The 22,204-nt window shown below is 41.8% G+C and overlaps 1 protein-coding gene across 2 annotated transcripts in view; it reads left to right on the forward strand.

Annotated features, from left to right (window-relative positions):
* Positions 1-22,204, forward strand: part of dab1b (DAB adaptor protein 1b) — a 71,292-nt gene that overhangs the window by 15,613 nt on the left and 33,475 nt on the right. For both annotated transcript variants that reach the window (XM_084731688.1, XM_084731687.1), the window contains exon 2: positions 11,746-12,364. In XM_084731688.1, coding sequence (XP_084587814.1) covers positions 12,295-12,364 — 70 coding nt within the window. In that variant the 5' untranslated portion in view covers positions 11,746-12,294. The remainder of the gene's footprint in view (positions 1-11,745; positions 12,365-22,204) is intronic.

Below are 22,204 nucleotides of genomic sequence, written 5' to 3' on the forward strand. Positions count from 1 at the left end.
GTGTTGAATCAAAAAACCTAAAATTGCTATAAGGTGTAAGTTTGTAATAACAATATGTCATATGCTTGCTCATAGTGATGTTAGCTAAATCTGCATCCCATCTCGCCTTTACAGAGCTGTGAGTTTCAGATCATTGTTTACCTGTCTGGTTCATAACTTCACTGTTTTGGTTCACTCTCATTGCTCTTACAGCTTTGTTCTTTGGCATCTGTTTTCAGTGAAAAGGCTCTAAAACCGCTGTACATTACCTTCCCAACATTAAACAACAGACAGGCATAATTCGAGATGAGCTTACATTCATCAGATGGCCTGAAACACGACTGCAAATCAATGACTCTGGGTATTTATCAGCTCCAGCTCTGATCAACAGTGATAGAAACATGATACCCTGGTGGATGCGCAAATTTTTGCCTCTTTTCTGGTTTGATGCAGTCAAGGATTTTTGCCCCTGTCGATAACTTATGTGACTCTTCCATAGGTGTCCATTCAAGCAGCACTCAAATGCCATTCTGAATTAGTTGGCACTGAGTTTGAAAGAGAGACTGAAGTTAAGGATAAAAAAGCAACCACTGTAACATTGTCACTGGCCCCCATGCTGCTCCGTTTTCAAGCACTTTTGTGACGTCAAACATGAAACAATCTTGTCTACTGATAATGGGAAAAGACTCAATTGCCCTTATTTTCGTGGGTTTGCTTGGAATTTTAAAACACGCTAATTTTGGTGTAAAAAAAAAAAAAAAAGGAACCACATCAACTTAAAGCTACTATATGGAGTTTTTAACTGGTTATGAAACAGTCAATTTAATAGTGACCTACATAAGCAAACAAGACCATCTGTGAGAAGATCGACTATTTCTGTTAGTTACTCCTCTCCATTCTTCCCCTCTCTTCTCCATGAAGTCAGATTAAATGAGCCTGTGCTTACATTTTCCAAGGTGAAGTTACAGCAAGTAGTACATTAATCAGTTTTTAAAAAAAGCAGAAGTGGATTTTTATGTAGATAAATTCATTTCTGGCATCAATAATTTCTGTTTATGGCAGAGAAAACACTACCGCTTTTGTCCACAGGGACCTTCAAAATCAACAAAATAGAAAAGTTCCTTGCAGTAGCTTTAAGAGGTGATAGGTCAATGTTCAGAACTTACTTCCTCTCTACAAAAAATGCCTATTGCTCAGAGTAGAAATTCAGGCGTTTACCAAAGTCCTCTTTACCACACCTTTGAACCACTAAAACTGAGCTTTTATTACTTCCAGTGACTAAATAAACCGGGCGCTGGTAGCAGCTCAAGGGAAGGCTGGTATAAAAAATAAAAATTGGGAGGAGAAAAATTCAACAAAGAATACATCACCCTTCATTTTTGGACACCCTCTCTCTATGTAATAAATTTCGTATAGCTCAAAACAACAACAGTAATGCGGAACTCCTGCTGCTTTTTCATTTACATTAAGTGAAACTACTCTACAGCATTGCGTGTCTGTGTCACATGATGACAACATCAATAAGACATTGTGACAGTAAGCAGAAAAACAAAAAGGTTCATGTTTTGAAATGGCTGCTCGGCGCTTCCCTTCAGCTTCATTAATGCCGTCTCGCACGCTGCAGGTAATGTTTTTGTGCACGGCGGTTTTGATCATGGCAACTTTTATCTCGGCTACACTGGATCTCTGTTGTATTTGATAGTCATATTGGCCGTCCACAATGCTGCCGAATCAAATTTGAGTCCTTTTAAGACATGAATACAGTCAGAACAACAAACAGTGAAACAGTTATTCACAGCCGAGTTTCATAAAGAGGCTGCTTGCGTATCTTAATTATATCCATGACCCATGTGCAATTAAAGAGGACACCTTTTGGCTATTTATTTAGTTCAAAGAGAACACAGAAGGAGGAAAAAAACCCTAATTGTCTCATTAATTACTCTCTGCATGAAATAATGACCAAACCAAGGTATCCACAGTTCTTTTGTAACTCACAAAAGACGGCATTGGTGGGGGTGGCAGCCAAATAAAACATGTTTCAACCTCTTTTCACAAACAGACATTATGTTGGAAGAGACGGAGACAAAGAAAATGAGGGCAGAGGAGAACAGGAGGAAAGAGGGGTAAATATGTAAGTGAAAAAAACCCACTGTACACTCATAAAAAATAAAGTTGCTAAGTAGAACCATAAAGGGATCTTCAGCCTGTCCCAATTCAAGAACCCTCTTTGGTTCCAGTTAGGACCTTTATAAAGATTCCACTTGGAGCCCTTTCAGAGGTCCACCCAGAACCCAACATTACAACAAAGCATTATACCTAGAACTATTTGTGAAATGTTCCACCCAGAACCCCCTATGAGAGGTTCTACAGAGAACACTGCTATGGTGTAATGGTTCCACCCAGAACCCTTGCTAGAGGTTTTGTCCAAAAGCTTTCTGTCTTCTAAGGGTGCCAACAAGAACCCACCCAGGGTTTTCCAAGAATCATTTTATATTCCATGGTTTTATCAAGAACATACTCAAGGGTTTCTACAGAGAACCTTTTTCTATTCCAAGGGTTTTATGCAGAACACACTCAAGGCGGTTCTACTGAGAATCTGTTTCTCAGATTCTAAGATTTTTATCTACAACAAACAGAGTGGTTCTACTGGGAACCATTTTGAATTCCATGGCTTTTATCAAGAACACACTCAAGGGTTTCTACAGATAACCTTTTTCTATTCCAAGGGTTTTATCTAGAACACACTCAGTAGGTTCTCTGGGGAATCTTTTTAAATTTCAGGAGTTTAATTGAAAACTCACCAAGGGGGTTCTACTGAGAACCTTTTTATATTCCAAGGGTTTTATCTACAACACACTGATGGGGTTCTTACTGAGAACCAGGGGCTTTATCAAAAACCCACCAAAGGGGTTCTATGGGAAACCTTTTTATATTTCAAGGGTTTTATCCAAAACACACACAGGGGTTTCTACTGAGAACTCTTTTATATTATGGTGCAAAAGGGTTCTTTTGGTGAAAAGAGTTCTTAACCCTTGGTCTTACAAAGAATCGTTGACAAACCCTTTCTTCAGAGGAATTTCAGTGGCAAATATTTCTGGGTAGAACCTAAGTCCCTCAGAGAGAACTCATTTGGAACCCTTATTTCTACAAGTGTAGAACAAACAGATGAATCCAGAGTAAATCAAACGGAGAGGAGCGACAGACAGACAGAAGGAGAAAAGATTGGCTGTGAGGTAACGTGGTGTTTGTCCAGGCCTTCTGGAGCCGGCCCAGTTCTCCCTCTCTCCCACTGAACGTGGTAAATGGGCTGTTTTAACACACTGTTCAGATGCTGAGACACAGCACAACAACAAACCAAATCAACAGTGAATTAAAGGCTCCTCAGGGAAGCCACACACTAACATTAGAGGAGGTGTTTGGGAGAGACGGATCCACCAATTAACTGTTCTGAGGGGTCCGGGAGTCTCACGCCGGCTTCGTTTCCAGACCCGCTGTATGTGCAGTGGGTGGAATTAGATGAATAAAAGAGAAATTGTAGCCGATCTTGTTTTCGTGCTATTGTTTACTGCCACCATAGGGAGCTAGTGACACTTTATTAGCCTGAATATGTCTGTTATAGAGGCAGAAGCAGCCTAAGAAATGCAAACTTTCAAAATAAACCCCATTAATATTTGCATCTTGAGACATCTGCTGTGTGAGCGTGTGTATTTGTTCATTTATGTCATGTCTCAGACTTGAAGAGACCACCCCGCCCTCCCCCTCACACACACACACACACACACACACACCCTCTCCTCGCTCTTCTTCCATCTAAATTGGGCCCAGACATACTCGCATTGCTTGCACATAATGAAAGCGCCATCTTATTGGTCTGTCATATCAGCAGAAATGTTAATTTTGGGCTGATAGCAATATTTTATCAGCCATGATGGATGTCTGCCTGCCACAGAGCTCAAGGTTTCGACCTGTTAATAGGGAGCTTTTCCTTGCAACTGTTGCCTAAGTGTTGTTGTTGGTGAGAGGTAATGCATTTCTGTAGCCTAAATAATATTGTAGTCTAGATGTGCTCTATACGAAAAGTACACTGAGATAGATTCTATTATGATTTTGCGCAGTATAAATAAAATTGACAGCAGATACCGATACTGTGACAATATTGACGTACTTCCCGTCAAGTGTTTATCATAAGGTCAGAATTTTAGTGTGCAATGTGTTTGCTTATAGCTACTTACAAAACTAACAACATTCCCATCAGCCTTAAGCAGCTGAACTTAATGATTAGTGCTAAATAGCAAATGCTAGCATGCTAACACTCTAAACTGTAAAGATGGTGAACCTGATAAACATTATATTTGCTCAAAATCAGTGTGTTAGCGTTATCGATATGCTCACGTTAGCATGTTCATGTTAGCATTATCAACATTTAGCTCAAAGCACAGCCACACAGAGCCACTAGCATAGCATTATAAAGTTATGTCAATATTACCATGAAGTCATAAACATACACATTACATTCTAAAAATAAAATGACCTGACTTCAACAGCCTGTCAAATGAAAACTTTCTAAACAAACCCCATTAATATTTGCATCTGCTGCGCAAGCGGGTGTGTATTTGTTCATTTATGTCATGTCTCAGACTTGAAGAGACCACCCCGCCCTCACACACCCTCTCCGTTCACTCTTTCTCCATCTAAATTGGGCCCAGTTATCCTGCAGCTGAGCTAGTAAAAAAGGATAATGCAGGAGCACTTCAGAGGGCAGCTCCTCACTGCCCTCTCTGTGTAGCCGTGCCCGGCCGTGCTGGAGCCACGCCTAACTGAGTGCACAGCTCCGAGGCCTTTACTGACATAAATCTGCACAGCAAAGCAACTGTGTGGCAACGCTTATTTAGTTTACCAGCTGTAGCCGTTGAACCCGAAGCAATGAGGCTTCTCTTTCCCTCAAAAAGTAAATGAGAACGCTTCAAATGCTCAAACTGAATTTTTTTGTATGTATTTTCTCCCCCTCTCCACCCTCCTCCTCCTCCTCCTCCCCGCTCGCACACTTGACTGTTCCATCGTCAGAGGCCCTCCATCTTGTCAGAATGAGGTGAACTAATGGGCCGTGGCTGAACAGCCTGAGCTCAGAGGCTATCAGTTCCCCCTGGAAGGCCAGGAAGGCAGAGGAGGAGGAGGAGGAGAAGAAAGGAGAGGTCCTTCTCCTTCTCTGGCTGCAATATTTCAGTTTTGCCTCAGATAAATCCCAGTATAAATCAAAAGGAATGGATAAGTTTATGGTACAATGTTCACACAGAGTAGTTGTCCCCATTTCTTCTGCTTCCATTTTATATAAAAGTTTGCATTTGTGCTAGTTAAAAGAATGCTTTGTAATTTATTCAATTTCATCACAGATTGTCATTAGGTTGTCCTTTCTAGCCCCGATTTTCCTAAAATCCTTTAGTTTATAGCCGTTCTGATAGCGTGGCTTTGTGGATGACAACATCAGTCTGTCTGTCCACTATTGCTGGTCCAAACTGAAATTTGAATTGCCATGAACTCCTGAGCAGACATTTTTGGTTCCCAGAGGATGAATCTGACTAACTTTGATGATCCCCAGACTTCGTCTCTAGCGTCACCATGAAGTTAACAGTTGTGACTTGCAGTGAATTATTGGATGGATTTCCATTAAATTTGGCACACACATTCATGCCCCCCCCCCCCAGGATGAATTGTAATCACTTGTATTCATCAAATACTCACATTTTGGGAATGAGACTGAACTATCATACTGGCCCATGTTTGGCCAAAGTCTCCCATCACCAGCTGGTCTGAAAACAGAGCCAAGAGGAGGAGCAGTATTCTAGTTTTCTCTCAGACCACTTGAATTACATGATGCTTAAAGCCTGAACATTTGTAGCATTTGTAATATGTAGCATTAAATAGCAAATGCTAGCATGCTAACACTCTCAACTAAGCTGATGAACATGGTAAACACTATACCTGATTAACATCAGCATGTTAGCTCAAAGCACCTATATAAAACCTCACAGAACCACTAACATGGTGGCTCTTGGCTTCTAACTATACATTTGCATTTTTTTCTGTCTTTCTGTGACCTTATGGCTTGCCATGTCTGTGTGTAACATGATTAACACATTGCTTCATATGGTCAGAAGTGTTAATAGATTGCAGTGTTACCCCAAAGACCCATATGTCAGTCAATCACTCGCTTCTCGGGAATCTAATTAGTCTAAAAAAAAAAAGCAAATTAACCTTATCTTAGATTCCAGGACTATCAGCTTATCTTGTAAAGCCACATGAGCCAATCTTATCATTGATTGTGAGGCTGTGATAAGACCTTACACAGAGTGAAACAAAATGTCTAGCCTTGAACAAAGAAAACATTTCACAGCAGTACAGATTACAGGCTTTAGGTATAGAGAGGATATAGCAGTAGTTGGACGGCCTTCGTTGCCATAGGTGACACAAGGTAGCACAGCAGGGCTATTCAGAGGAGCTTTGCTAGGCCAGGTTGTGACAGTTGTGTCCCACTCCATAAGCTGGGGGGCATTTTGTAACAAAGATGACCAGCGCGAGGTGCCAAAGCCGGTCTGTCGAACAAACGTTCCACCAGCCCCAGGCCATGGCCAGCCTCTGCCAGGAAGAGACGGAGATGGTCCGGGGGACTGGGCCTCCCCGCTCCTGTGCAGTCACATGCAAGGTGGAGAGCACAGACTGCGCCTTCCGTCGGGACTGCAGTGAATGGAGGTGTAATTGGCCATATCCAGTGATAGATGGCTGTTCAACCTTTGTTACTCATTGGTGGCAGGATGCACGGAGGCTTGTCTCACAATATGAGGTTGATTGTGCAGTCTATTAAACACCAGTCTCAGGAGGAAATGTTACTTACTGGAATGCTGCAGCTTGAAAAAAAATCTCAAGAATGATCTGATTTAAAAATCAACGCATGCTCGGTGATTGCCCATTATATTTCTGAGACGGTAAACATGACTGAAAATCTGATCACACTTAATGAAGCCTTTTCATTCATAGAGGCGACTAGAAAGATGGAACTCAGTATAATTGTTGGAAATTACAACCCTTTGTCTCTCGAGCATAAATCAAAGATCTAAATTATAGTCTTTATTTCATTGCGAACAAATTATCATGACGAGCAAATTCTCTGTTGTATGTGCGTTAAATACATGATTATGAAGAACTGAAAGCAGGACAACTATATGTTATTTCTGGTCATTAACTGATCATACAGGGAGACTGGTGAAGTGTTTTGATTGACCTGTAATCAGACTTTGGAAGTAATGGATTACATGTAATGGCATTATCTAGTTAGGGTGCAAAAAAAGGTAACTGTTAAAGTTGCAGATCAAAAGGATGTAATCAGATTACAGATACTTGTGATTACTGCTATTACTGACAAATGGAGATGGTGATGCAACAAACACAAAACATTATACTGGGATAAACAATTTCACCATATTGGTTTATGAGGTAATCCAGAAGTAATGGAGAGTAATCAGGTTACATTATTTTAATGTTGTGATACTTCAATTAGGTTATTGACTGCATTTTTAACAGGTAATTTTTTTATTGCATTAAATTACATTTTTAAAGTAACACTGCCTGTAAGGTTATACACATCTTTCTGATAAACTGATTAAAACAACAAAGATGCAGTTGTTTCTGTTCTTGAAAAAGATTCACATCACACCTCCTCCCAATGCACTGAAGCTGCATGACAAGATATATGTACCTGCGTGTTGCCCAGGGGGTCTAGTTCTCTGTATGTGAAGGTATACACTCAAACGCCTCGCCTGAAAAATCAATGGCTTGCATGATTGATATGCTTAATGCTAAGGAAGAGAGAGTTGCCATACATCAGGTTTTCTCGCAGCATGCCTGTTTTTGTTCAATAAGCCGGTCACGGGGTGAAGATTCTGACGCAAGCGGGAAACAAACATCTCAAGAGATGATTTGTGAAATACAGGCAGACAGAGACAAAGACAGCGGCGGGGTTGATGGAAGGAAATAAAGAAATGCAAGTCGAAATAAAACGGACTTCCCTCAAGGAAGTTTTCCTTTTGCACTTGAGAGAGGTAGTACTAAAATGAACAAATTAATAAATAAAGGGTGGCTTTTGTCAAGGGCTTCTGACATCCCCGAACAGTTGAGAGTAGCTGGAGAAACGAGTGATGCTCGTTAACTCTGACCCAAATCATAAGAGACACTGGGAGCTGTTAAAACACAGAGCAGATTGGGGAGTCTGGGTGACCTAGATAGCATTGCTTTTGACAAGCAGCCGTACATCACATTAAATCGCTCTTCCGTCTAATACAATGAGGCATATCTCCCTCGTCGGTAATGAAAATTACATTCTGATAAGGTTCTTTGTGACATGGAAAATACCTCTCCCATCACTGACACTCCAAGGCTCTTTCTGAGACGTACTTACGGGGAGATTGCCCCCTTCGCCTGGACCTGGGCGACATTATCTGCCTCATAAGCACACATGAGGGGTGACACATGGTCTAGACAGCCATGCACAAGAAGAACGGGTGGTGATGAGGCGATCGCAATGACCTGTTGTTCAAGGAAATGAAATTTTTATGAACATTGCAGGTCATTTTGGAATAATGGGAGGGTTGAAGGACTTGTCTACGGGAGGTGAATGAGGACTGTAGAGAGGCTATTTGTTTTATACATACGCACAAAGCTATGCATGTGATCTTTTTAAGATTCTTGGAGCCTTGGTGTAAAGTGTAAATTAGTGGACCAGCCCACGTTTCCAGCAGTTTTGATACCTGCTATTCTTTGGTTCCAGCTGGTAACCAACTTATCACCTTCCAAACCAAATTATTTTTAGTGGAAATGCTCAGAAAGATTAAAAATTAGGTGCTTGACGTGTAACAGGGCAGGTTCCATGTTGGTGAACAAAGGCTTATGGGAGGTCTGCTGAGGGCACACTGCAAAAAACAAACAAAAAAAAACACATTTTCTCATTTACCTCCTTTCTCATTTAGCCTCACATTAAGAATAAACTATTTGCTCTGACTGGCTTAACAATTTAAGTTGACTAAAAATGAAAAAGACAAGTTGGCATAATTTTGTAATTATTCAAAACTAACTAACTTTCTAGCCAAAAATACAAAAATAGTACTACTAGCACTACTCAGTTTAACTTTGGCTGGGAAAATCTAAACACAGACTTATTTAATCAGATTTCATGGAGAATCTGACCTGGTGGCTGACATTATACAGAAATAGAAAGAGAAATCTCCTCGCAGATGGTCTTGTTTTCTTATGTAGGTCATATAGAGGCATCAGTAATAAATTTAGACTTTCATAACCTGTTAAAAACTCTTTGTAGTAGCTTTAAATTAATGAGAAAAGGTTAGTTGATTCCAGTAAATTCCTGTATGATTTTTTACAGTGCTATTTGTGAAATATTGTATTCAAATGTTGATTTGGCACTGAGTGAACGTATATCATTTTTGACAGACAGTAGACACCTGTGGGAGCAAAAAAAAATACCTTTGAAGACACAGCCTGCTTCTGGATAAATGGTACAATAGTAGCAGATTTTTCTCCTAAGGTTTGCCAGGGTAACGCTCTATGCTAGTGTATGTCCAAACCACGGGTAAATTTAGGGCACAAATGTGGCAGCCAGCCAAGTTTTGATATATCTGTCTCTGAAGGTTTTTGCCACCACCACAATACAGTGGAGGTGAATGGAATTCCATTTGGGGCAACATCTTCACAGCGACATCTCTATCCACAGACAGTGTCCCAGTTCCTCCGGATAATCCACAATCCTCACTGTGAATAGCTTTCTTATGGACTATTTTTTTTTGATAGACAGTAGTTCGAATGAAAACTGCATACACTGTGGATTATCCAGATTAACAGGGACGCTGGTTCTAAAAGGATGTATTGCTGCTGATTTTTGCAAATGTCATGTTTAAAATATATGAGCCGCACAAATTGAATTAATTTACCTCTATTATGTTAACTGGGGTCGACGAGAGGTCTCAAGGTGTGTTCAAACTGAATGCAAAGCAAGTTGTAGCAACAGGACAACTGCATTCAAAGTCAGGCAAAGGAAAAGAAGAAAGAAAAGAAACTGAAAGATTAACAGAAAGAACTTGAGTTTCTGAGGTCGGTCACAGGCCGCTGATGTGGATGTTGCTTTTGAGTTGTAGCTAACATTTGTATAGTCACTAATTTGGCTGTTTGGCTGTAACTTTGAGTGAATCTGTAAGGGATAATGTACAGTGAACGGGTCATTATTGTGATATAAAGCTTGACTGGGTGCAGAACACAGGAGCAACGGGACCAGTATATAGGATTTAGTGACTTTTAAGGGTGAGCTTGCAAATTTCAAACACCATGTCTAACCCTCCCCTTCCAAGCATGTAGGAGAACCTATGGTGGCAGCAAAACTCGTGAAAAACATAAAAGGCTCGAAAAGGGTTGGGTATTGTTAAGGTTTTTTCTGATACCACTGCTCAAACAACACTTTTAAAACAATACTGGTGCCTTAAATGGTGCCTGAGCTCATGCTTTTTAAAAAGGAAAAAGGTTAATGACATTAAACCTAACCTACAATAACTAACAGTTACAGTACTAACAACAGCAAAATACAAACTCCAGGTTCAAACTTCAGCATCTCTTTTGCAGAAATATCATATTTGCTAACCTGCTGTCAATTTTACAACCAGCTGAGCATGGTACATCCCTCTGCTGTTAAGTGTATCCCATGCGTCACCAGATGCACGGGATACACACTTTAAACCATTTAGCTTGACATTTCAATAGTGTTTAAGGTAGCTACTCTAAGGTAAGGTCGGCTAATGTCACACCACCTGCTGCCAGGCTGAACACACCCTCAGAGAACATTGTCTCAACCTGGAAAAAACAACAAAGGGGATAGGATTTGCTTTTTGTAATTAGAGTGACCTTTTAACAAGCTATGTTGTTAATCTTTTCCAACAGAAACAGTCGTAGGATGAGCCAAATATCAAAATAAAGTAAATTCTTAAAATACATTTTAAATGACATTCTCATTCTCACTCAGTCTCACCACACACACTCACAATGTCACACAATGTCACACAGGATAATGTGTACTCGGTGCTCGATGTGCAGCAGCTCTTTTCAGGCCAGGGTAGGCTGAAGGCCTCTTTCTCCAACAATGGCCTATCACCATGCCAACAGAAGCGGTGCCAGCCGCGGTGCCAGTTTGGCACGGCCCCCGTGTTAGCAGTGGATGATTCAAGGGCATTAAAGCACAATGTGGGGGGGGTTCCAGTTTATAGATGGCTGTGCCAGGATTTTCACCAGAGTTCGCTTTGAAACAGCCTGTCATTCATCGTTCGTTGCTGCTTCCCCTCCTCTCGTGCTGTTGGCCGGAGCTGGGAGCATTTACAATCCATCTTCTCAAAATTTGCTTTGCATGCACAGAAGCGTCGGTCATGCTTTAATGTTCTATGTTTACTCACAAGCAGCATGTAAAACAAGAGCATCAAGTATTTTGCCACAGGTCTCCTTCAAGGGTGGGCACCAAACAGCACGCGTTTGCTACACTCTCATTAGGGATTGATGATCCAGAGGAGATAATAACATCTTTGTTGATTTGGTAAATTGGTGCCTGCCATTTTGTACCTTAAATTAATGCTGTAATGAGTGATCAAGGGGCATGTGTTTGTCATTTTAATTTTTAACCACCTCAAGTTTAACATTAACTGTCATCTCTGTCTCCTCTCCTTGCAGTGCTTGGAGCAAATGTCTGTGATGGGCTGTCGGACTGCATCTGAAGTGCTCTACCAAAGAATAATATCCACTCCTGACCTACGCTGAAGAACAATATTTCATTCAATCAATGTTGCAGTCTCCCCTGGGGGGAATTACTCCAGAGTTATAGGTGGACCCTCAGAAAAGAGCAACGGTGGACCATGTGATACTTGACCTTCACGGAGAGAACTCAGGCGCACTCCAGAAGATGTCAAATCTGATCTGAAGCTGCTCTCGAGAGGATCACCTGGCCCCATAATTCAATCATCTTTTCATGAGTTGTTCAGCGATACTCAAACACCATGGGCCAGCTGTGACGGCGCGCAGATATCAATGCTGGATCTTCATATATTGAGGAGTACCAGACGTCTCACAATGGATTCAAACGAGATTTTCTCCACCAAAGAGCGACTGTGAGAGAGACTGGAGTGGAGGGACTTGGACACTGGGAGTTGGGAGGATTAGCTAGTGTGCTGCTAACCCATGGTGGATCCGCTGTGAGCAGGACAAGGGACTCAGCAGTGGAGGATGTCAGCGGAGGCCGAGCTCCAGCCGGGTGTCAAAACCAGCCAGCGAAAGGAGTCCAGGAGGATCAAAGGTACGTTAAATCCAATTTATCAAATTGCAGATGTGGGTTGGAACACCCACAGTTTGGAGAAGCAGAGAGGAGTACCAGCAAGGAAGCTTAGCAATGTACTGCTGTGGAAAAAAAGTATTTTAGTCACTTAAAAATGCCTCTCTCCAAACCAACTAAACTTCATAGGTAAAAGGCCATTTTACCTCACAGAATGCAGAAGTTGCTGGTCGACTGTTGCCCCTGATTGGTGAGGCTGAACTATCTTTTTAAAAAACCTAAGCAACTCCTGCGTTCTTCAAGGTAGAGAGTGGCTTTGGCTGTCTGTCAGAAAAGGCTATCTGAGGACAAATTAAAGTGGTGAAAATATTATAAAGTCAAATTCTGATTTTTTTTTTAGGTGGACTTTTTTTAAGTGGCTAAAAAACATTTTGCTCCTGACCTTGTCCATAGCAGTTCATTACTTAGCGTCTGTGCTGCTGCCCCTCTCTGCTTCTCTTAACTGAGGGTGTGCCAACCACCATCTACTGTTGCTAATGCACTGACTATTGATAAGTATCTCATACAATCGTACATCAGATAATCCAGACTATCCCTTTAATGTAGGTGCATGTGCAGTATTAGATTCATATGGTGTCTATCATCTCTGGAATTGAGATAGAAGTTAATGTTGAGAGACAAGTATTGAAAAGACAATCACAAACATGTAGAAAAGGGGAATCAGGGCAAAATGGGAAACTGGCAGCTTTCTCATGTTTGGCAGGCAGTGAACATAACCTTAAGTCATGTTTGGATGGAGCTAAATAACGCTGGACTACGCAGAGAGGAGCCCCACTCTGTCAAGCTCGCCGAGAGGCTCCCTGTCTCATCCCAGGGATCCAGATGTAGTAACAGCTATTCCATGTAGCCCCAGGGTTTGGTAGCGCCATGATTTAGGTGTCATGGACAGGGTAATTCACACCCTGTCGCTTTGATGAACAGCATAAGTGATGTAATAGGACGAGGCATTCTCCGAACGTTCACTGGGAGATTGAAATGGGATTGAATTGGCTGAGAGGAGGAAAGAAGAGGAGATGGAGAGGTAGGAGGAAGGATACTTTCTCCTTTGCCTTCCCTCACTTCATCCTTTTTCCCCCCATTTCTCCATCCATGAATAAAGCCACTCCAGCTAGTCCAGTAAATCTGGCTTCTGCGGGCTGCTGTAACGAGGCCGCGGGGCCAGGTCCTCTGTGGCTGTTTCACAGGCCCTGACGGCTTGCTCAGATAAATGGCCAGGCTGGAGGAGGGCCCATTGATTTGAGTTAAGTGGAGGGGGGAGAACAGACCGAGGGAGCTATTACACACGTGGCCATGCGGCTCGTCTGAGGGGGCCATCAGCACAGGCTATCAGCCCCTGACTTTAGCATGTTAATCACATGTGCTGCAGGGACCACTGTCACAATCAGCAAAGATGCTATTTAGATCCATATAAATGGAAATGGGGCAGCATAAATGTATGCAGACTGCTAGAGGTGGTTGTGAGCCGGCTGAGGCCAGGTGAAGGACACTGCTGAGGATCAGGTTGATGACATGTATTTAGACAAAGTCCTGCTTATATCCACTTGGTTTGGAAGCAACAGAAGAGATTGGTGTGATTTTTAAGGATAAGGTTGCCATCATTATATATTTTTCATCAACAATCCCCCATGGAAAGACCAGAACCAAGCATGTGTAAAACAGTTTCCTGATACTTCCCTCCCCTGTCTGCAACATTCAAGCCCAAGCTCATCTTTGTGAAAATCTTTTTTTAAAGGATTACAAAAAAATAGTTTAATTTCTTACATGGCTAAATACTTTCCTAAAACTGTAGGGAACTGTAGATTCTAGCAAAAAAAAAAAAAAAAAATCTCAAACAAGAGTAAGTATTGCAGTATTTACAGCATTGGTGTGTGTGGTACTGACTGTAATTTATTTAACACCTTTGGGACACCAACTTGAAAAGCAGAGTGGAGTGGACTGAAGTCTTGCCTTCACAGTACAGGAATTCAATGAATCACCTGCTTCCAGTCTTCAAAGGTCCAGGGTGTAAGATTTACAGGGACTTTTCTGCATAATCTTGTATAATCTCCTGAAAATAAGAATCATGTTTTTGTTACCTTAAAATGAGCTGTCTATATCTACCTCTATGTACAAGCACAGGTCCTCTTCCATGGGGTCCGCCATGTTGAACAGCTGTGTTCCTACAGTAGGCAAGAACGGACAAACCAAGCACTGGCTTTACATACGTCCTTTCATGTTTTGCACAAGTTTCTCAGCCACTGTAAGTTCTCCTACATGCTTGAAAGGGGAGAGTGAGATGAGGTGTCTGCAGGCTGCAAGCTCAACACTAGATGCCACTAAATTCTACACACTGGTCCTTTAAGATAATCTAAGACTCTAGCTTTAAACTTAACACACAAATATGGGACCGGTTGGGGCAGCTCCAGAAGCTCACCTGGTAGTGCACTTCCCATATGTTAAAAGGCTGATTCCTCACTGCAGTGGCCTAAGTTCACTCAATTTCTGAAATGTTAGAGTGTTTATTCTTATTTTTCACTGTAGATCTGTAGTTCTTCTCCTTATTTTGAACAAAACAAACATTTACAAGCAGTTATTTAATTTTGACTTGTCAGGTCTATCAAACATCCTCCACACTGGCTCCAACTACCAAAGCTGATGAGATGAGTTGTAAAGTAATGCTAATGCTAACTACATACATAATAAACATACTACATACTATGTTGTTATGTCGGCTCCTTGTCAACGCGAGTTTGGTTTAGCCTGACAAATTACCACCAGCTATTGCCTTCATGGCAATATTTTGAACCACACAATACTCACTTTTAAATGTCTACACACACCCCATAACTGTTTCACAATGCCATGGCTCCGTAAAATGGCCCTTCCGGCGGATTCCAGTCTGTACTAATTTGTCGAGCCACCTCTTGTCAGGCTGCCGACAGTGTTACGTTCCTGCTACTCCTGGTCTGGGGTTTAAATGTGTTTTTACCCACCACGCAATCCCAGTCACCAGCATCACCTACTGTCCCAAAATATTTTTCAGACTCCGTTACTGTGTTACTTAAGGTAGAGGTTGATCTTACCTGTAAATGTTTCTTTAATTTAGATGTTGAGTCCTTGGATGATGACATTATTTTCACACCTGAAGGAAGAATTGAGCTTTATTTTAAACTTAATTTCAAAATGCAAATTTCTGCTAATAATCCCCATTTTTTTACTGATTGTACCTGATTACATTTTTTCTGTAACTGCAGTGGAATACAGTTTCCTTTTTTAGGTATCCTAATTACATACTCCCGTTACATGTAAGCCATTACTCTCCAAGCCTGTGTAATTGTAACATCCTACTACTGTGACAAGCCTAATGGATATCAGAGGAAAATTTTGGGTCGCAGTGACTGGACACACTATCTTATGTTTTTTCACAGGAACGTCATAGTGCTCATTTGGAAAAATCAAAACCTCACTGCAGCAAACTCTGACTGCTGCGCTTAAGCCAAAGCTCCCCTCTATCCATCAACAGAATTGCTTTACATGCGTGACTTTACTCTATCTCCATAGCAACTGTTGCTCTCCCACTGTAATCTGTGCACACACAAAAATGATTCATTTCAAAAAGAGAGACAAGGAATGGAGGACAGAGAGACATTGAGGGAGAGGGGGGGAGAGAAGGACGGAGATGCAGCAAACAGACGTAGAAAGAGGAAGAGAGGCAAACGGCAGATTAAATCACCACTCACCTCTCGTACTGAATGTATGACATTGGAAAGATTGTGAGAGGCAGTGCAAATACCGACCATTTCACCCTGTTCAAACACTATTTCCCACATTTGACCAAATCATCCTGCTTCACCATGAATGTGATAATAGCATCGTGGAGCCCCCTACCTAATAAATGATCTCGCCCATCACAACCCAGCACACATCAATACCTGCATGTAACTCGGCGGTGATTCAATGGACAATCCGCCGCATTGATGAGGTGCTCAATACCCCTCATTAACTCTGTAAATGCTTAACGATCAGTCATTAAACCAAAACCTCCATCTTGTGTTTAAAGTTGGGTGGAGGAATTTTGACATCAGTGTGGTCTGGACCGGGGAACACGTGCTGCTGTTAATGTTTGTAAATGTGTATCTGTGTGTTTGCTGAGGCTTATGAAAGTTATTTTGTGCACATGGGGGAGGCAGATGGCGCCGACAGATTTGCCTTCCTCAGACATCCATTCTCTTTACTGCTGCTTAAAGTCATCAGCCCCCCGCACTGATGGGACATACCTAGTGTTTTCATTTCAAATGTCCTGTGCAGAGATGCGCAAAATAATGGTTAACACTGTAGACTGCATGTAGTTGAACACATGAGTGATTTGGCATCTCCGTACACTCTCATTATAGCTCAACGGATGTCGTGTGTGTGTCCTACTAGCAGACAGGGCCACTGACAGCGAGAGATGGGCAGACACAGATACACACTCAGAAAGGTTCAAAGGTTAAGTTGCCTCGATGCCCGGATCCCCAACAAAAAGTTTCTTGTTGCCAAGTCCTTATATCTGGAGGGGCACTTCTGACTCTCCATCTGTTGCCATCTGTCCCTTCGCTGTCCCCATTCTAGTGTGGCAAGGAGGAGGATGCAACACTGTGATCAGAGACAAGCCCTTAAACAGTATGGAGCAGGGCGAACAGTAATTGTTCTCTCCATGGTCCTGGTTCAGGGCCTGTGTGTCAGGTAGGTGATAGTAGCATTTGATTTGAGGACCTCTGATGTGCAGGCTGTTAAGTCTCAGCCCGACAGTAGAAGATTTGGCAATTTAATCCCCTTAAAGGTCCAGTGTGTAAGATTTATGGGTATTCATTGGCAGAACTGGAATATAATATTCAGAAGTATGTTTTCATTATTGTTTAATCACCTGAAAATAAGAAAGATTGTGCTTTCATTACCTTAGAAAAAAACGTTTATATACAGAGGGTACGGGCCCCCTTCCATGGAGTCTGCCCATTGACATACATAAAAACACATTTCCATTTTCTCCCACTGTAATTAAATGAAGCCAAAATATCCTGGATATTAGCACTGCCATCTTCTAAATCAACTAAATCTCCTATTTACTAAAATGGAAGTGGTGGAATATATGACCTATACTGCAGCCAGCCACCAGGGGGTCATCAAGATATTGTGGCTTCACTTTTGGGGAGCTGTCATGTTGTCAGGTTTTTCTAGTCCACTAGTAGGTGTTAGTTAAAGCCATTAGTCGACTAGTCATTACACGTTTATATCAATTTAATTATTTAATTATGTTGGCGGTGGGGGGGGGGGGGGGCATGATGTGAACCACCTGTTGAATACAAATCACAAAAGCGGTAATGATGCTAAATGTGTGTTTATTTAGATACATTATAACCTCACACAAGTCAGGATTCAAAACACAGGAATAAATACTCACAGACTTATCAACATAATGGATGATGTATGATTACAAATTAACTCTCTACAAACATCACACCACCTTTCCCCATCTGAACCCACTGTATCTTCATCATCTCCCTTGTTAGAGCCCTGAACAACACCTCAGTAAATCACTGTATTCCTGGTAGTCAAACTGGCGTCAATCAGCCTCTGAGGATGTGTCCTGGTCTAATAGGACTGCTAAGCTAACTAGTTAATGGCAGCTACAGCACAGTTAGCAGCAGTGCGCCAGTGACTACAGCTTTACAAGACAAAGGTCTATGTTGCAACAATCCTCCTTGTTTAACAGCTCTCGAATGGAGTTTAAGTTATTCTTTTGGTAAATAGATTTTTAAAAAATGTGATCAACTAAGAGTTTCCTCACCACAGTTTAATTGACTGTTAGGGGGCAGCCCTAAATATAAATAATTAAAACCCAACTTATCAGAAAAATGAAAACTTGAGCCTGCATTTGTACATCTGCATGATAAGACCTACCTAGAATGACATGAATGGTGTTACAGAAAAATGTATTTGATGTGTACTTTGATGTTTTAGTTTGGGCCATGTCCTATGTACTAAAATGGCAGGGGTAGGATTAATGACCTTCACTGCAACAAGCCACCAGGGGACAATTGCGATATTTTGCCTTCACTTTTTCATATTCACTATCTAAATATATAGGTCAATCAGTTCACTATGTTGTGCTCGGATGTTTTTACAGTAGCTGAGAAAAGGCAAACCAAACTATAGGGAAGGGTAGGTTCTGCTACACGCTTGGAAGACAAGGATGAGAAAAAGTGTTTGCTATCTGCAATCTAACTGCAAGATGCCACACAGAAGTCCTACACACTGGTCCTTTATGTCTTTATTACTTTGTTGGAAAATGAGGGCAGCAGGAAATATTGGGGGCAGAGAGATGCGACAGAGGTCCCAGGCTGGTTTCTAACCGAGGACACATGCGTCTCAGCCCACCAGGACTCCCAAATGGCAGGCATGTTGTCCCATGCGGAGGATACACTAAGACGCAGACTAACAGTAGACAAAGCTTTAGGCAGCCCTCTGTCAGACAAATTATGAGCATCGGACTTATGGGGCCAGAAATATTGTGAGGACCATTCAACCTTGGGTAATTGTAAATCCAGAAAGCCAGAGGAATATGTGTCAGCCCCCCGCTCACACACACGCACACACCTTCTCCCCCTCTCTTCTCCTTTCTTACAGTGTGTAACAACATGAAACAGCATGCCCCGCAGCTCTTTAGTTTTCAAATACAGCACACTCGCTCGTCTGGATCTGAACCCAGAGCACGTAGCGTACGAGTTATGCCACTGTGTCAAGACTCTCATTCCGTATGCAAGGCCTACATTTTTGAGGATCTGCACATAAACCTCTAAATCTCTCCTGAAGTGTTATTAGGGGAAATGGCACGCTGTATGTAAAGAAACAAATGGCACAGAACATCTGGTTAAAGCTCATCTGAGAGAGCTGCACTGAATTGGACCGATCGTGTTTAAAATGCAACTGGAGCAGCATGCATTTTACATTACATTACAGAGTGTATGAGTCAGTAAAATCAGGATGGAATACATAATACTGTGTGAACAGACTACAGACGCTGTATGAGGGGTGGTTTGAATCAGGCACAGCAATAATTATCGTAGGAGTCCACCCTCTCTTGCATCTGTCCTGCAGGGTTTAACGAACGGCACACACATAGAAATGTCTGCAGTTTGTCTTTTTAGTGAGTTTGTCATCAAAGTGGGAATGTTAATTTCTCTACATGGTCTCTGCGTGCATGCCAGGCTGCGTCTGGTTGATGTTCAGAGGTACACGGTGGCTGTATATAAGACTCATTATCCCCTGGCAGAGAAACAAGTCTGAATTAGACCCAGATTTGACATTCACTTGCTTAGAGACTTTAATGACTGTAGCAAGCCCTCCCCCCCTTTAGAGAATTGTGCTCTCATGAATTAGTGAGAGGGTGTGCATAGCCAAGACAAGAGCTTGCATTTGAATTTAGACATTTTTTTCTCCATTTGCAGGAGCCACTTGATCAAAATTTCTAGTTTTGCTTTAATTATTTTCCTTGGACATTACATGGAGGGAAGAAGAAATGTCCTATGCTTTATGATAGATGTAGCATGGATTCGGGTGAGGGTTAGGGTGATTTTGATCTTGTTTAAAATGAGAGATTGTTTCAGATCTAAGCCTTGTTTCATTTACCTAGATGTTGATTTTTCATTTAAAAATCTCTTTTGACAGTGCATAGAGTTTATTGTATATAGCACACAGATACTGAGACCTCCATCCTCTATCCTGCTCTTAACCTTATTTTCTTGAAAATGAGGGTGCTAACTAGATCCGTAGCGGGTTCTTCAGCTTTTTATAGAAGAACCCTTTTTGGGTCCTGGTAGAACCTTTTACAGAGGTTCCTCTTGGAATGCTTTTCTATCTACAATCCAACATGAAGGGTCGTACCTTGAACCATCTGTGAAAGGTGTCATCCAGAATTGATGAGAGGTTCTACAGAGAACCCTTCTATGCTGTACTGATTCCACCCAGAACCCTCTTTGGGGGTTCCAACAAGAACTTTTCCACCCTTTAAGTGTGCTGACAACACACCCGCTATCAAGAACCATTAAAATAGATGGTATGTACCTGGTCTTTCTCAGCATTATGTGTCTCAGTAAAGCTGACTGTTTCTTGGGCATATTTTCTTTAAATATACATAATAACCGTTTTTATCAAATGCATCATCATGTTCTCTTTAGTTTTTGTCTACATTTTAGGGATGCACGATAATGGATTTTTGCAGAATATTACCTGATATTTTCCAACTCATTTTGGCCAATGGCCAGTACTGATTTATGCATTAGTATTCTGTATATTAATTGGACAGAATAAGAAAACTACTGCTGACAGTTTTTTTTCTCTTTATTCTTCACTATATGGTCGTAATGATCAGGATGGCGTCATTAATGATGGACCAATAAATTTGTAGAGTTAAAGGCATGTGATTGGCTGCACCTCACATGACTGACGTAGAGAGTAGTCAGTCGCAAATGGCAACTTTGATATCTGTTTCACACATTTCAAAAAACCTCCACACCACCAACGTACTTGAGTGTTGTGCAAAAAACTGAAGCGTCTGCCAAATCATCAGAAATACTGACATTTTGAGTTGTTACTTACATTTTATTTTAAAGTCGATACAGATGATGTGCTGATAATATTTGTGCTCCTGTACTACATTTATATGGAGATGTTTTTGAGCATAATATACAACTTAATTGAGTGAATAAACTGCTTTTTTAAAGACTTTTTTAATGAACCAGGTAGCTTTCTGCTCTTCTCACAACATAAATGTAAAAGTAATTGAGGACACTCACCTGTGTCTTATCCTGTAATTATCCTCTGTGCTTTCTTTTTTGGGGCTGTTTTGTTCCTCAATACCCTGAAGAGGACTGTCATGTTGAACTGTTGGTAAATTATTAAAATATTGTTTTTGCATCGTGGCTACGAGCGTACAACTGCCTCTCCCGCAACCTTCATTTTCTCATTGTCTGCACTTACTGGTGTGTGTTCCCCCTTCCTACTCACCCTGAAAGATGTAGTACGAATAGCAAAACTGTGTGTTTCTTGGTGGAATAAGGTGTTTTTGGTGTAATATTATGTTTGAGTGCAGCCTGATAGTCTTTATTTGGAATGTGAAACCCTGTTCTCTTCTCACACACAGCTTAGCCAGACACTTAAATGTGCCGTTAACTGATGTACTGTATGCGCTCATGACCTAGAATTGAGTGAGCAAGGGGCCTGAAAACTGTTAAATTCTCCAAGGTGCCAGTGACCTTGATTTGGAAATCCTGCTATCTCTTTGTGTAAATGCGGCGGAAGTCGGTGTTTCGCAGCTGACAAGCCCAGCACAGGTTATGAGGGGATGGTTCAGACGTTGTAGACGCACGAGACGCAGTGCTCGAGGCTCGCGCCCTCATAATCAAAACAGTACGTCGGCAGCCAGCGCGGAGTCGAAATAAGAAAGGTGTCAGTGTCAAGGTGGTGTCAGGCCAGGCACAGAGATTGACAGACAGAATAATCAGCAGCAGGGGCGGGAGGGAGACGGGAGGTACAGCCTGAGGACATCCAGACACACATTTGCAAATGCCCCCTCCCTGTCCCTGTCTCACACCACCATCCCACCACCCAACATCCATCACCCAGCTAGGGAGGGCCTGGTGGATTGTGGGTGAGCACTGGACCGAGATGATTTCCCTCAATAGCAGCCATTCAAGCTGGTTTGTCACTGCCAATAGCACCCATGGGAACTCTGGGCGTGGTGAGGCGAAGGAGTGCGCACCCCCACGCAGCCACCCGCTAACCTTC

This window comes from Lutjanus erythropterus, chromosome 12 (assembly GCF_056507025.1).
Source record: "Lutjanus erythropterus isolate fLutEry1 chromosome 12, fLutEry1.hap2, whole genome shotgun sequence".
Classification (NCBI taxonomy): domain Eukaryota; kingdom Metazoa; phylum Chordata; class Actinopteri; order Lutjaniformes; family Lutjanidae; genus Lutjanus; species Lutjanus erythropterus.